Raw genomic sequence first — 14,272 nt, forward strand, 5'->3', positions numbered from 1 at the left:
CCCAGTCCCGGCCAGGGCCACAGGAACTCCAGGCCCCCAGGTCAGCACTCACTGTCTCTTGTGTCACAGAGACCCTATACCAGGCCTGCGGCTCCCTGGGCAGCATCTGACCTCTCTCTGCAGCAGCTTAGACAGGGAGGCCCAGGCAGAGCAGATGCCCACGGAGTGTGAAGCAACGCGATTGCTGAGTAACCCCCAGGCCTCCATGGAAATGTCCCGTTTCCCCGAGCGCTGGAACCCGGGCCCCTCCGGGAAGAGGCACCATAGAAATTGGTGCTAACGAGCCTCTCCCCCGGCTGGCTGGGGCCACGAGGGAGCGGGAGAGGCTTCAGAACAACAAGATGTGGCCGAAAGCTGCAGGGCTGAGAGGATGCAGAGTCCCTGTGACCCCGTGAGAGGGAGAGTGAAGCTAAGACAGTTGATCCTAAGGGCTGGCCTGGAGGGTGGTGGGTGGCAGGTGGCAGAAGCCAAAGCGGCCCTCCAGCCTCACCCCAGCCTGGGGATCACCCCTGACCCCTGACTTTGCCCCCTACCCCCTGCACCCCAGTGTAAGGCAAGCACTCCAATGGAAATCTGGCCTTGTCCCTTTCTCCTTTAAAAGCCCAACATGCTCGCTGTCCCTGAACCAGGGAGAGGACAGCCCACCTCCCCTCATGCTGGGAGACACAAGAAGAAAATACTGTAAAGTCCCCAGCAGGCCCCTTGCCTTTGGAGTTGTTCCTACAGAACGTGCACCGTGGAGACGTGGAGAACTGTAGTGGGTTGATGGTGGTCTCCCTAAAATGCATCCAGATCTGACTCTCTGGACCCCATGATTGTGGCCTGGCCTTGGGAAAGGTCTTCATGACTGTAGTAGGTTGTCAGACAAGTTGATGTGTTTTTCTGTTTGTCTGTGCAGAGATATGCCATGACTTTTCTGTCTTTCTTTCTTTCTTTCTTTTTTCTTTCTCTTTTTAAAAAGATTTTATTTATTGATGAGAGAGAAAGGAGGAGAGAAAGAAAGGAAGAGAGAGAGAACCATATATCACTCTGGTGCCTGTGCTGCCAGGGATAGAACTTGGGACGTCATGCTTGAGAGTCTGACACCTGATCCACTGAGCTACCTCCAGGACTGCTATCATGTTTTCCAGACAACACCGAAATTGCTGTGGATGTTGAGACCATCCCAGGCAACCTTGGCCCCCCTCTGTCAGATGCCAGGAGTCTTCAGGAAAGACACGCAGGAGAGAAGAGAGACCTAGAGGAGAAGGTGATGAGACAGGGCAGAGGGCAGAGGGATGCAGCCACAAGCCAGGAACTCCCGGTGCCCCAGAATGTGAGAGAGGCAAGGGGAGAGCCCCCTGCAGCAGCACTTCGCTCCCCTAGGCATCACTGAGGGTGCAGGGCAGGTGGACCGTGCCAGCCTGGGTGCCAGACCCAGGGCAGACGGGCTAAGGCAGTACCCTGAGAAGCCATAGGACCTCAGGCAGGTTTCAAAACACATCTTTTAAAAAAACAATTATTTATTTATTTATTTATTTATTTATTTATTTATTCCCTTTTGTTGCCCTTGTTGTTTTTTATTGTTGTTGTAGTTGTTATTGTTGTTGTTGTTGATGTCATCATTGTTGGATAGGACAGAGAGAGATGGAGAGAGGAGGGGAAGACAGAGAGGGGGAAGAGAAAGACAGACACCTGCAGACCTGCTTCACCACTTGTGAAGCGACTTCCCTGCAGATGGGGAGCCGGCAGCTTGAACCGGGATGCTTATGCTGGCCACCTGCGCTTAACCCGCTGCGCTACTGCCTGACTCCCTCAAAACACATTTTAAGGGGCCAGGTAGTGGTGCAGCTAGTTGAGCACACACAGGGTGGAAGGACCTGGGTTCAAGGCCCTGGTCCCTCCTGTGAGTGGGTGGGGTCTTCACAAGCAGTGAAGCAGCACTGCAGGTGTCTCTCATCCTGTCTTCCTCGCTCGTCTTCTCTTTCTCACCAGCCCAATGGCTATGGGCGTCAGCTTTGTCTCACACAACTGCCGTGAAGATTCCTTGAGCTGTGTTGGTTGGGACCCAGATAAAGAGTCACCTGGAAGCTGAAAGTTTTTGAATGGGGTCTGGAGGCAGCAGGAAACCACTGACACTTCTGAGGGAGTTGCACTGGGCTCCCGGGAGACGACTGCAGAGAAAAAGCAAGCAGATTTGGAGAAGTGTCTGCGTGAATCCTGCCCCTCTGTCGGAGAGAAGTTATGCTGGACTCCAGGGAGAGTCAGGAGAAGCAGAGTGGAAGGAGAGAGCTGGGCCTTTGCCTTCCCTCCACCTCCACCCTCCTCTCCATCGGGAGGCAAGGGCAGGTTGGGCGGGGTCAGTGGGTGGAGCTGGACAGCCCTGCAAGGAGGCCGGAGGGGCAGCACTTAGCTGCTGGAGTCCTCCACGCTGCCCCACAAGCCCATGGTCCCGTGGCACCACTCAGCAGCTCTGGTGTATCGGCTCTCAGCAGGTGTGTGAAGCAAAGCCTTGTCATCCTCGGGCTTTTACTGGTTCTCCCTCTCCTAGTTCCTGGGCCTCTCCTCACCCCTTCACTTCCCCTCCTCTCCTGCCTCATATCAGGACCCAGAGTGAATCTCACCGACCCAGGGCTCAGGCAGAGGACAGTGGTAAGGAAAGAAAAGGGGAGAAGAGATTTGCTCAGAGAGGAGGGACAGAGCCCAGGGAGAGGGAGCAGTGTGAGCAAAGTCTGAAGAGGAGATGAGAGTGGAGACGGGCAGAGGGGAGGGGAGGGACCCCACGGCAGTGGCAGCAAGGTCTGCCAGGTGCTGGGGGGGAGTGCAAATGCTGAGTGGTGGTGGTGGTCAGTGGTCACACTCGGGCCTTGGCAGTTCACAGCATCTGGAGTTGACGGGTCCGGCCCCGCCACGCCGCAGGGGGAGAAGATGGTTTAGAGGAGGAAGCAGCTGTCTAGGGCAAGTTGGCAAGAAGGCACAAAGTAGTTACTACCAGAAGACAGGACCCCAGATCTGGGTCCCTCTAAGTCCTGCTCTCTGGGACCCACTCCACCAGGTGCTCCAGTCTCCTGAGAGCTGTGTGCCGAGATCTGGACTGGCCAACAAGTGTGATATGCTTCTGCAGTTAGTCTTTTTGGCATTGTTTCTTTCTTCTACTTTTTTTTTTTTTAGATGGAGACAGAGAGGGAAGGGAGAAATAGGGATATATATAGAGAGAGACACGTGTAGCACTGCCTCATCACTCCTGAAGCTTCCCCCCCTACAGGTGGGGACCAGAGGCTTGAACTTGGGTCCTCGTGCCTTGTAGCATGTGCCCTCCACAGGGTTACCACTACCTGTTCTTCCTCTCCCCCTTCATGTCTTTTAAAAGGTGTTATTGACTGCATAGGTGGTGCCAGGAATAAATCGGCTTTCTAGCTGTGCAAGGGGTGTAGCAGACCTCTTTCTTTCTCCCTTTCTTTCTTTCTTTCTTTCTTTCTTTCTTCCTCCTGGGTTATTGCTGGGGCTCCGTGCATGCACTGCTCCTGGAGGCCATTTCTCCCCTTTTGTTGCCCTTATTGTTACCCTTGTTGTTGTCATTATTAGTGTTGTCATTGCTGTTGTTTCTGGATAGGACAGAGAGAAGTTGAAAGAGGAGGGGAAGACAGAAAGGGGAGAGAAAGATAGACACCTGCAGACCTGCCTCACCACCTGTGAAGTGACCCCCCTGCAGGTGGGGACTCAAACCGGGGTCCTTATGCTGGTCCTTGCGCTTTGTGCCATGTGTGCTTAACCCACTGAGCTACCGCCCGACCCCACAGCAGACACCTTTCTTGAAGTGCTGTATTTAGTGGGATACATTTCTTTAAAACCAGATAAAGAGTGCTCAGGAGAGCACCAGCTTGCTTGCCTGAGGCCCCAGAGGCTGCAGGTTCAATGCCTGGGACCACTTTATGTCAGAGCTTACTGTCTAGCTCCCTCTCCCTCTCTTTTCCTGTCCCCTTTCCCTCTTATTCTTCCTATCTCTCTCCCTATCTCTCTCTCTCTCCTCCCTTCCCCTTCATTCCAGAGCTTAGTGTGGCTTAACCTAGTCCTCTCTCCCATTCTATCTCTCCCTTAACAAATTAAAAAATGAACTTTAAAAGAGACTAAGAGCTGAATCCTTTCTTTAAAAAAAAAAAAATCCATTTATTTAAATGAAAACAAGATACAGAGAAGAGAGAGAGAGAGAGAGACACCAGAACACTGCTCAGCTCTGGCTTATAGTGGTACTGGGGATTGAGCCTCAGGCATGAGAGTCTTTTGCATAGCAGTTATGCAAAAGACTCTCCTCAGACCCTAGAGCTGAGACTTTTCCTTAAACAAACAAACAGAAAACCAGCTTTCCTTTTCATTGTAAACAGCTGTCGTTCACTCTGGAAATGGCCTCAGGGTGGCCTTTGCTGATTCTCTCCCTGCCTCCCACTCTCTGCTCTCAGATGCATGTCTCTGGCTTTATATGCCTCCTGCTGGGCCAAGTGGGCACCACAGCTCCATTGATTCTGAGACTGTAACTAGGGTCTAGGGCCAGGCCAGGATGGCTCTCACCTCCTGATCACCCTCCCCCCCCAGGAGCCCAGGCCCCTGCCAGCCTACAGCCTGGCCTGGACACTCCAACAGCTCATCTATTTTTAGGAGATTCAGCACTGAGTCAGGCTTCCTGCTGGCTTGGAGCCCTCTGCTTCCCTCCTCAGTGTCACACTCACACGCTCACTCCTGGCTGGGGACAACCAGCACCCTGACAGCCTTCCTGGAAGGGGTGCAGCTTTATTTCCTTGCTAAGAGTCCCCCCTGTACGCCTGTGAACAGTGTGGGGGACCTTCCCGTTTGCCCCACTTGGAACTAACGCGGCTCAGAGTGGTAACTGCGTGCTGTCACATGAACGCTAATTACGCTGAAACCACTTGGAGGAGAGACCTACAGGAGGATTTAAATGCTAGCTATAAATTCATGCTCATTGTTCATCCTTTTTTTTTTCTGTTTTCTTTTGAGTTCTGGAGAACATTGGAGTGACAGCATTGAAAAAGCACTTAATGAAGGCTTGATGGGAGAAGGGAAGTTCAAGAATAAATGAATGAATTCATTGCCAGGCACTAAACGTTGGGAGTTTATCCATCATCTGGGGCAGGCGGTGGTGGTGGGGGGGCTTGTCAGCTAACACAGGGACCTTTGTTTGAATGCTTGCAGGTAATAGTGCTCTCAGCCTCTGTCCAGGGGTGGGGCCAGAAGTGTTCACAGCAGCTGTTGGCTGATTCACAGAAGGGTTGGAACAGGAGTGAGAATACAGTACTCCTCTGACGGCTTCCGGGTTGGACCTCCTCTCTCCAGTCTGTGGGAAGGACAGGTCTCAGATTAGTTATCAAGGCCACTCAGCCCAGCTTTAAGGCCCACACACTTCCCTCCACTCCCCTGCCAACCTCAGGGTCTTGGCACTGCCACCACAGCCCAGGTCTCACTGTTGTGTAAGATGGTGCCGCACGCTGGCATCCTGTGCAGGGGTGGTGGTACTGTGCCGGCAGGGAGAATGGCTTCCTCTCTGCTGCTCTTCTTGGGATTGAAAGCTTCTCCCCAGAAGCTCCCTAGAAGAAGAGCTGCTATGTCTTTTTGGTTGTTGTAGGCTGTATGCCCACTTATGTCTTTTAAAAAGTTATTTTGGGAGTCAGGTAGTAGTGCAGCGGGTTAAGTGCAGGTGGCACAAAGCGCAAGGACCAGCGTGACGATCCTGGTTCAAACCCCTGGCTCCCCACCTGCAGGGGAGTCACTTCACAAGCAGTCAAGCAGGTCTGCAGATGTCTGTCTTTCTCTCCCTCTCTCTGTCTTCCCCCACTCTTTCCGTTTTTCTCTGTCCTAGCTAATAACAATGACATAATACAACAACAATAAAACAAGAACAACAAAAGGGAATAAATAAATATTTTAAAAAATAAAGAAGTTATTTTGTTTTATTTACTTATTTTTGCTTCCAGGGTTATCACTGGGGCTCGGTGCCTGCACTGCAAACCCACTGCTCCTGGAGGCCCTCTTTTTTTTCATTGCTGTTGTTGTTGCTGTTACTGTTGCTGCTTCTGCTGTTGTTGGATAGGACAGAGAGAAATGGAGAGAGGAGGGGAAAGTATAGAGGGGGAGAGAAAGACAGACACCTGCAGACCTGCTTCACCGCTTGCGAAGTGACCCCTCCTGCAGGTGGGGAGCCAGGGGCTCGAACTGGGATCCTTGCAAACCCTTGCACTTCGCACTATGTGCACTTAACTCAGTGTGCTACCGCCCAGCCCCTAAAAAGCATTTTATTTTTAAATTCTTCTTCTTTTTTTTTTTTGCCTCCAGGGTTACTGCTGGGGCTCAGTTCCTGCACCATGAATACACTGTTCCTGGAGGCTATTTTTTCCCTTTTGTTGCCACTGTTGTCTTATCGTTGTTGTGGTTATTATTGTTGTTGTTATTTCTGGATAGGACAGAGAAAAATGGAGAGAGGAAGGGAAGACAGAGAGAGGGAGAGAAAGATAGACACCTGTAGACCTGTTTCACCGCTTGCAAAGTGACCCCTCCTGCAGGTGGGGAGTGGGAGCTTGAACCAGGATCCTTAATGCCGGTCCTTGCGCTTCACGCCATGTGCACTTAACCCACTGCGCTACTGCCTGACCAAAATACCAAAGTATTTTGTTTTGATAGAGACAAAGAAAAATCAAGAGGGAAGGGAAGATAGGGAAAGAGAGAGAGAGGGAGAGGGAGAGACAAGAGAGAGAGAGAGACAGAGACAGAGACCTGCAGCACTGCTTCACCATTCGTGATGCTTCTTTCATGTCTGAGGCTCTGAGGTTCCAGGTTCAATCCCTGACACCACCATAAGCCAGAGCTAAGCAGTGCTCTGGTAAAAAGATGAAGACAAACAAACAAACAAACAAACAAAAAACCATGTGTCACTTTCCTCTGCCCTTCAGCCCAAGGTTTACTGTGACATTTTATTTCAGAGGAAGGTGCAATTACATTCTCCAAACTGGAGAGGGATTGTCCAGGGAGAAAAGTTGCGGAGCTGGATTTGAGATGGTTTGATTCTTCTCCAATGCGGTTTGAGTTTTTCCCAGTGAACATCAACTGCTTTAGAATCATCTAAAAAGCATATATGAGACCCAAAATGAGCCCTAGTACTGTTTGGAGGGAAAGAGAAACAGACCCATTCTGACACAGTTTGTGGGGACCTTGCCAGCACTGTGGTTCTGGGCTGGGACTTAGTCGGGTCTCTTTACACTAACAGAAACCTCAGCCCAGGGTTTCTCAGGGGAAAGCTCTGAGTCACTTAAAGTTTGCTTGAAAAGAGCAGAGCGGTGGGTGCTCTCTGGCTGGACTTTCAGACTCACTCAGCGTCGTTACAGTGTGTCTCCTCTCACAGCTCCTCTCACAGCACTGACGTCAGAAGACCTGGGACAGGCTTGACCTCCCGTTGGCTGTCAGGAAAGCTGTGGGCTCGTGGGTTCCTCCATGAGTAAGTAAGGCTCTTGGCTAGATGACACCCAGGCTCCTTTCTACAGAACACTATTTTAAAAAAATATTTATTTATTTTCCCTTTTGTTGCCCTTGTTGTTTTTTATTGTTGTTGTAGTTATTCTTGTTGTTATTGATGTTGTCTTTGTTAGACAGGACAGAGAGAAATGGAGAGAGGAGAGGAAGACAGAGAGGGGGAGAGAAAGATAGACACCTGCAGGCCTGCTTCACCGCCTGTGAAGCGACTCCCCTGCAGGTGGGGAGCCGGGGTGGGGGTGGGGGCTCGAACCAGGATTCTTCTGCTGGTCCTTGTGCTTCACACCACCTGCGCTTAACCTGCTGCGCTACCACCCGACTCCCAGAACACTATTTTTATGAAGTTTTGACAAAGTCAACAGACACCTTGCCAGAAAAGCCCGGCTACCCTTAGAAATTGTGGGTGGGGGAGTCGGGCGGTAGCGCAGTGGGTGAAGTGCATGGCATGAAGCGCAAGGACCGGCGTAAGGAACCTGGTTCGAGCCCCCAGCTCCCCACCTGCCGGGGAGTCGCTTCACAGGCGGTGAAACAGGTCTGCAGGTGTCTGTCTTTCTCTCCCCTTCTTTGTCTTCCCCATCTCTCTCCATTTCTCTCTGTCCTATTTAACAACGACGACATCAATAACAACAACAATAATAACTATAATAACAATTTAAAAAAAAGACAGCAAGGTCAACAGGGAAAATAAAAAATAAATAAGTAAAAATAAGTCATTAAAACAAAAAAGAAATTGTGGGTGGGCAAGGCCCTTCCCCGATGTGTGGTACCCAGGTTTTTCTGCCAGGCCTCAACTCCTCAGCCACAGCTTCAGAGCTTCAGTCATCTGGGGGCCTGGCCCCAAGTCCCCTCCAGACACCAGCACACAGAATCCTCTTACTGACTTTGTCACTTTTCTGCCCGGCACAGCAGAGCAGAGGGAGTGAGGTGGTGAGTGGTTGGCGGCAACACTGTGGACCCTGGTAGGGTCAGTCTAAATCTCTGTGCCCTTGAAGTTGGTTGGAGGGACAGGAAGGAGCTGGCGTGCTGTAGCGAGAAGACAGTGATCCTGGGCTCAAGGTCAGTCTCATCTCTCAAAGCCCAGTGACCGTGGGTAGCCATCAGACCCCTCTGGACTGCTGCTGCCTTAGCAGCAAACGTCTGAAGGGTCTCTCAGAGCCGCAGGTTTCTCTCTGCTCCAGCATTTTGCAGGCCTGCAGGCTTCTCTTGTTTGTTTCCCTCCCCTCTCCCAGCCCTGGTCTACGGCTCTCTTACTGGGCTGGGGCAGCTCAGTCCTCCCGGGAAGTCAGTCAGGGCTGCTCCTTAGCTCTGGCTTTTCAGACAGATGTGCAGCTCCCTCAGGCCCGTGGCCCTGGTCCCTCCACCCCCATATACACCTGTGCCCGGTTCACCCCGAGACACTCTCTGGGGACAGCTGCAACGTGCTGATGTCCTTGTGCTGAGATGCTGAGCTGGTCACTGCCAGGGGCCCAGCCCGGTGCTCTTGTGCTGTCAGAAAGAGGACAACGCGGGAAGGTGACACCATCCCCCCCCACCTCCATTGCAGCCCCTCTGGCGCCTCGAGGCTAAGTCCCAAGTGCCACCATTTTAGAGCACTGACCACAGACTAGTGTTTTTTCAGCAATTTAAAAGCATTTGGTCTGCCCATCACACTGACCCCTTAAGATAAATATTTTATCTCCATATTATGGAAAAGGAATTGGGCTCCAAGAGAGCTATATAAACTATCTCGTGCAACTTGAATCCCCCAGACATGGCCTTGGGAAACTCCAGAATGTGACCAAATTTGGAATAGAATCTTTTCATTTTTAAAATTCTGTGTGCTTATGGGTAGGGAGAAAAGAGAATAAGAGATAAGAGAGGGAGTCAGGTGGTAGCACGGTGGGTTAAGCGCAGGACCAGCATAAGGATCCTGGTTCGAGCCCCCAGCTCCCCACCTGCAGGGGAGTCACTTCACAGGCAGTGAAGCAGGTCTGCAGGTGTCTATCTTTCTCTCCCCGTCCCTGTCTTCCCCTCCTCTCTCCATTTCTCTCTGTCCTATCCAACAATGATGATAATAATAACTACAATAATAAGACAAAAGGGCAACAAAAGGGACTAAGTAAGTAAAAATTTAAAAAGACAGAGAAAATGGGAGATATAAGTATATATATATATTTCCTTTTTATTTTTTTCTTTTTATCAGAACACTGCTCAGCTTTGGCTTATGGTGGTGTTGGAGACTGAACCTGGACCTCAAAGCCTCAGACAGAAGAGAATTCTGCTCTCTCAGGCTGATTTTCTAACTGTGCAGAGGAGTTAAGTTAGGGGATGTGAAAATCATCCAGAAACAAAAATCCTTGGGGTGACACATGCTCCACAGAGACCCCCCGTTCCCCACACCTGCAGTTCAGTTCTTGGATTCTCAGGGTCATTTAGCTTTTATGTACCTGCCAGCTCGGGTGTCCTGACTGTCTCTTAAGACACAGCTTTCCAGCTCTTCTAGAGGTGAGGGGGGAGGGAAGAGTCTGTCCAAAGTTTCATTAAGACAGCTGCTAACGAGATGTGTTCCTCTCCTCTCCTCTCCTCACTTCTCCTCTCCTCTCCCAGATCAACTAGGAATACCAAAGGAGACCACCTGGGACTGAAACAGGACAGGACTAGAATGACTTCAGGAAACCACCAAATCATCAGTGAGTGCAAACACGTGTGGCTGGTGACAGAGAGGAGCCTAGGGAGAGATTGGGTGGCTGGTAACAGTCCGGCAGTTTATCAGTTGAGGCACCACGTCCAGTCTGTTCCACCAACAAGGGGATGGCTGAAGGGAGGAGAGGACTCCCCTGAGACTCACCAAGTGCAACTCTGAGTCTCCATTGCTACTGCCCTCACAATCTGGAGCAGCGGCAGGGAGGCCCTGTGCTGACACCAGAGGTCAGAGAACTAAGCAGGAAACTCAGGAGAAGAGAAAACCTATACCTCAGTGGCATAGTGGTGGGGCTGTGACAGTCTCTTTGCATAACCACTGGATTATCTCTGCCACACCCTGCTTTATCTCTTGGTCAGGAGTCAGTGATTAAGCTAAGAAGTCTACTTATAGTTTAAAAGCCCTCAAGCTCCCGTAGCCTACAGGGAAGAAAAAGCACAAAAGAGGCTTTTAAGCCACTGAGCTCCAAAATCAGGGGTTAAAATACTATGGTCACAACTGTTAACTTCCACAACTGTGAACCCTTTACCTTACTTAGACACAAGTCAATCCAGGCAACAGTGATCAGTAATTTGAAAAGTATTGAGAGAGGTATCTCATAGCATAATATATAAAATGGTTAAACCAACAAGAAGAAATATTGGAGAAATGAACCAGAACAAGAGTCCAGCTAAAAGGTCCCCAAAGGGTGAAGCACAAAATAATGAGGTCAACATCCAAACACTAGTTAAGGAAATAATCACAAGAGTGAGTAAAGAGTTTGAAAGAATTGTCACCAGAAATGCAAAAACAACAAATGAGACTCTGGAAGAAAACACTAATTATCTCAAGGTTATTAGAGAGCTGAAAGCTGAAACAGCTGAGCTAAGAATGCAACTAGCTGAACAAGCTAAAACAGTATCAGAACCAGGTAACAAAATAGATGAACTCCACCAAACAGTAGAGGGGAGAGAGAATAGAATCAATGAGGCTGAAGACAGAATTAGCAAGATCGAGGACAAATTACAGATAACTAAAAAAGAAGGAAGAGATCTCAAAAAGAGATTAAGAGATACTGAAAACAACAACAGAGACCTATGGGATGACTTCAAAAGAAACAATATACGCATTATTGGCTTACCAGAGGTAGAAAGAGAGGGCGAGGAAGAAAGCATTCTTTAGGACATAATAGCTGAGAACTTCCCTAGTCTAGACAACATCAAAGACATAAAGGTTCAAGAAGCCCAGAGGGTCCCAAACAGAATTAAACCAGACTGAAAGACACCAAGACATATCATACTTAGAATGGAAAGGAATAAGGATAAAGAAAGGATCCTGAAGGCTGCAAGAGAAAAACAAAGAGTCACCTACAGAGAAAAACCCATAAGATTAGCAGCAGACTTCTCCACACAAACACTACAGGCCAGAAGATAATGGCAAGATATCTATCGAGTGCTCAATGAGAAAGGCTTTCAGCCAAGACTACTGTATCCTGCAAGACTGTCATTCAGACTAGATGGAGGCATCAAAACCTTCTCAGACAAGCAACAGTTGAAGGAATCAACTATCACCAAGCCTGCCCTGAAAGAAGTTCTGAAAGGTCTCCTATAAACAGTCAGACAACCATAAATAGGCCCAGAACACTCTAAAAGTCTACAAGAATGGCGCTAAAATATCTTCAATCTTTGATATCAATAAATGTCAATGGTCTGAATTCACCTATTAAGAGACACAGAGTAGGAAAATGGATCAGAAAACACAACCCAACAATATGCTGTCTACAGGAAACCCACCTAACTCAACAAGACAAACACAGACTCAAAGTGAAAGGATGGAAAACTATCATACAGGCCAATGACCCACAAAAAAGGGCAGGAACAGCTTTTCTTGTATCTGACATGGATAGACTTTAAAATAGATAAGATTAAAAAAGATAGGAATGGACACTACTTAATGCTCAGAGGATCAGTCAATCAAGAGGACTTAACAATTATTAACATTTATGCACCCAATGAGAAGCCATCTAAATACATCAAACTTCTACTGAAAGAGCTACAGCAATATATTAACAGCAACACAGTCATAGTAGGGGGCTTCAACACCCACTCTCTCAACTTGACAGATCATCCAGGAAGAAAATTAATAAAGACATAAGGGAGCTAAATGAGCAGATAGATAAACTAGAACTATTGGGAGAGTCAGGCGGTAGCACAGCAGGTTAAGCATACCATGGTGCAAAGCACAGGACTGGAGTAAGGATCCCGGTTCAAGCCCCCGGCTCCCCACTTGCAGGGGAGTCCCTTTACAGGCAGTGAAGCAGGTCTGCATGTGTCTGTCTTTCTCTCCCCCTCTCTGTCTTCTCCTCCTCTCTCCATTTCTCTCTGTCTTATCCAACGATGACAACAATAATAACTACAACAATAAAACAACAAGGGCGACAAAAGAGAAAATAAATATTTTTTAAAAAACTAGAACTATTGGACATTTTCAGAGTCATTCATCCCAAGAAAGTGGAATACACATTTTACTCAAGTTCACATGGGCCATTCTCAAGGATAGACCATATGTTAGGCCACAAAGACAGCATCAGCCAATTCAAAAGCATTGAAATCATCCCAAGCATCATCTCAGACCACAGTGGAACTAAACTAACATTTAACAATCAACAAAAGATTAGTAACAGTCCCAAAATATGGAAGCTCATCAGTACACTCCTTGACAACTTCTGGGTCAAAGAGGAAATCAAGGAAGAAATCAAAATGTTTCGAGAGTTCAATAAAAATGAAGACACAAGCTATCAAAATATTTGGGGCGCAGCTAAGGCAGTACTGAGAGGGAAGTTCATAGCCATACATGCACACATTTGAAACAAGAAAAAACACAAAACAGCTGCTAACTAGGCTGAGTTGCCAAATGTGTGTGACCCAGGTTTGAGCCCAGTGCCTGCTGCAATGGAAGGAAGCTTCAGTGTGTGGTCTCTCTCTCTCTTTTTAAAGTTGTTTTATTATCTTTATTTACTGGATAAAGACAGCCAGAAATCCAAGGAGTAGGGGAAGATAGAGAGGGAAACAGAAAGAGAGACACTCACAAAGCTTTCTCCCTGAAGGTGAGGGCTGGGGGCTTGAACTTGGGTCCTTGTGCACTGTAACGTGCGCTCAACCAGGTGCACGGCCACCCGGCCCCTTTGGACTCTCTTTGTCTCTAAAACAAAACACCAAAAACCGTATCGTATTCTGTATTTTAGTGTGCTGTTGGCTTGTTAATTCTTTTTAAAAAATTATTTATTTATTTATTTCCCTGGCAGTCCCTATTCGAGCGCCATTTGCTGGGCTAGCTTTGCAGGCGGGAGACAGATGACCAGGGACTCATGGCTGAGCTGGAAACGCAGTTCAATCTTTATTGACGATCAGGGATGCAGTTCAACAATCTAATCTCTTCTAATCTCTCTTCATTAGAAAGCCCTGTCTTTTATATCTCCTGAGGCGGAAGTGTCAGGAAGAGGAAGTACGTAGGATAGGGGGTGGGGAGAAGGAAAATAGCGCCGAACCAGTGGGGATCAAACCAATGAGAACAATGACTATGTAAATAGACCACAGCCTCAAGCAATGCAACAGAAGGGGTCTTAGAAGCAGAATTTAGAAGCATACCAACATTTCCCCTTTTGTTGCCCTTGTTGTTTTATTGTAGCTATTTATTGTTGTTGTTACTGATGTCGTTGTTGGACAGACAAATGGAGAAAGGAGGGGAAGACAGAGAGGGGGAGAGAAAGAGAGACACCTGCAGACCTCCTTCACCGCCTGTGAAGCGACTTCCCTGCAAGTGGGGAGCCAGGGCTCGAACCGGGATCCCTAAGCTGGTCCTTGCGCTTTGCACCACGTGCGCTTAACCCGCTGCACTGCCGCCCAACTCCCTGGTTTGCTAATTCTGTCTTCCCCTCAGGAAGGCCTCTTTTACTCTTCAGCACACATTTAGGGTTTAAACTTGTGTCACTGATGAGGGAATTTGTTCCTCTGTGATAATTTTTTTTAAAGTGCCAACCAGATGTTCAATAATAGAGGAGTAGGTAAAAAAAAAACCCTGTGATATATATATATATCCTGC

At 48.5% G+C, this 14,272-nt stretch overlaps 1 protein-coding gene across 2 annotated transcripts in view; it reads right to left on the minus strand.

Annotated features, from left to right (window-relative positions):
* Positions 1–1,013: 1,013 nt before the first annotated feature.
* The window catches only part of DNAJC27 (DnaJ heat shock protein family (Hsp40) member C27), a 60,348-nt gene continuing 47,089 nt past the window's right edge, over positions 1,014–14,272 (minus strand). Inside the window, exons 8-9 of one of the 2 annotated variants that reach the window (XM_060186665.1) lie at positions 5,415–5,576; positions 2,818–5,326 (exon numbers count right to left, since the gene is read on the minus strand). In XM_060186665.1, coding sequence (XP_060042648.1) covers positions 5,450–5,576 — 127 coding nt within the window. In that variant the 3' untranslated portion in view covers positions 2,818–5,326; positions 5,415–5,449. Of the gene's footprint in view, positions 1,238–2,817; positions 5,327–5,414; positions 5,577–14,272 lie in introns of those variants that run through there. The other variant, XM_060186666.1, reaches the window with a different exon arrangement.

The sequence above is a fragment of the Erinaceus europaeus genome, chromosome 3 (genome assembly GCF_950295315.1).
Source record: "Erinaceus europaeus chromosome 3, mEriEur2.1, whole genome shotgun sequence".
Classification (NCBI taxonomy): Eukaryota; Metazoa; Chordata; class Mammalia; order Eulipotyphla; family Erinaceidae; genus Erinaceus; species Erinaceus europaeus.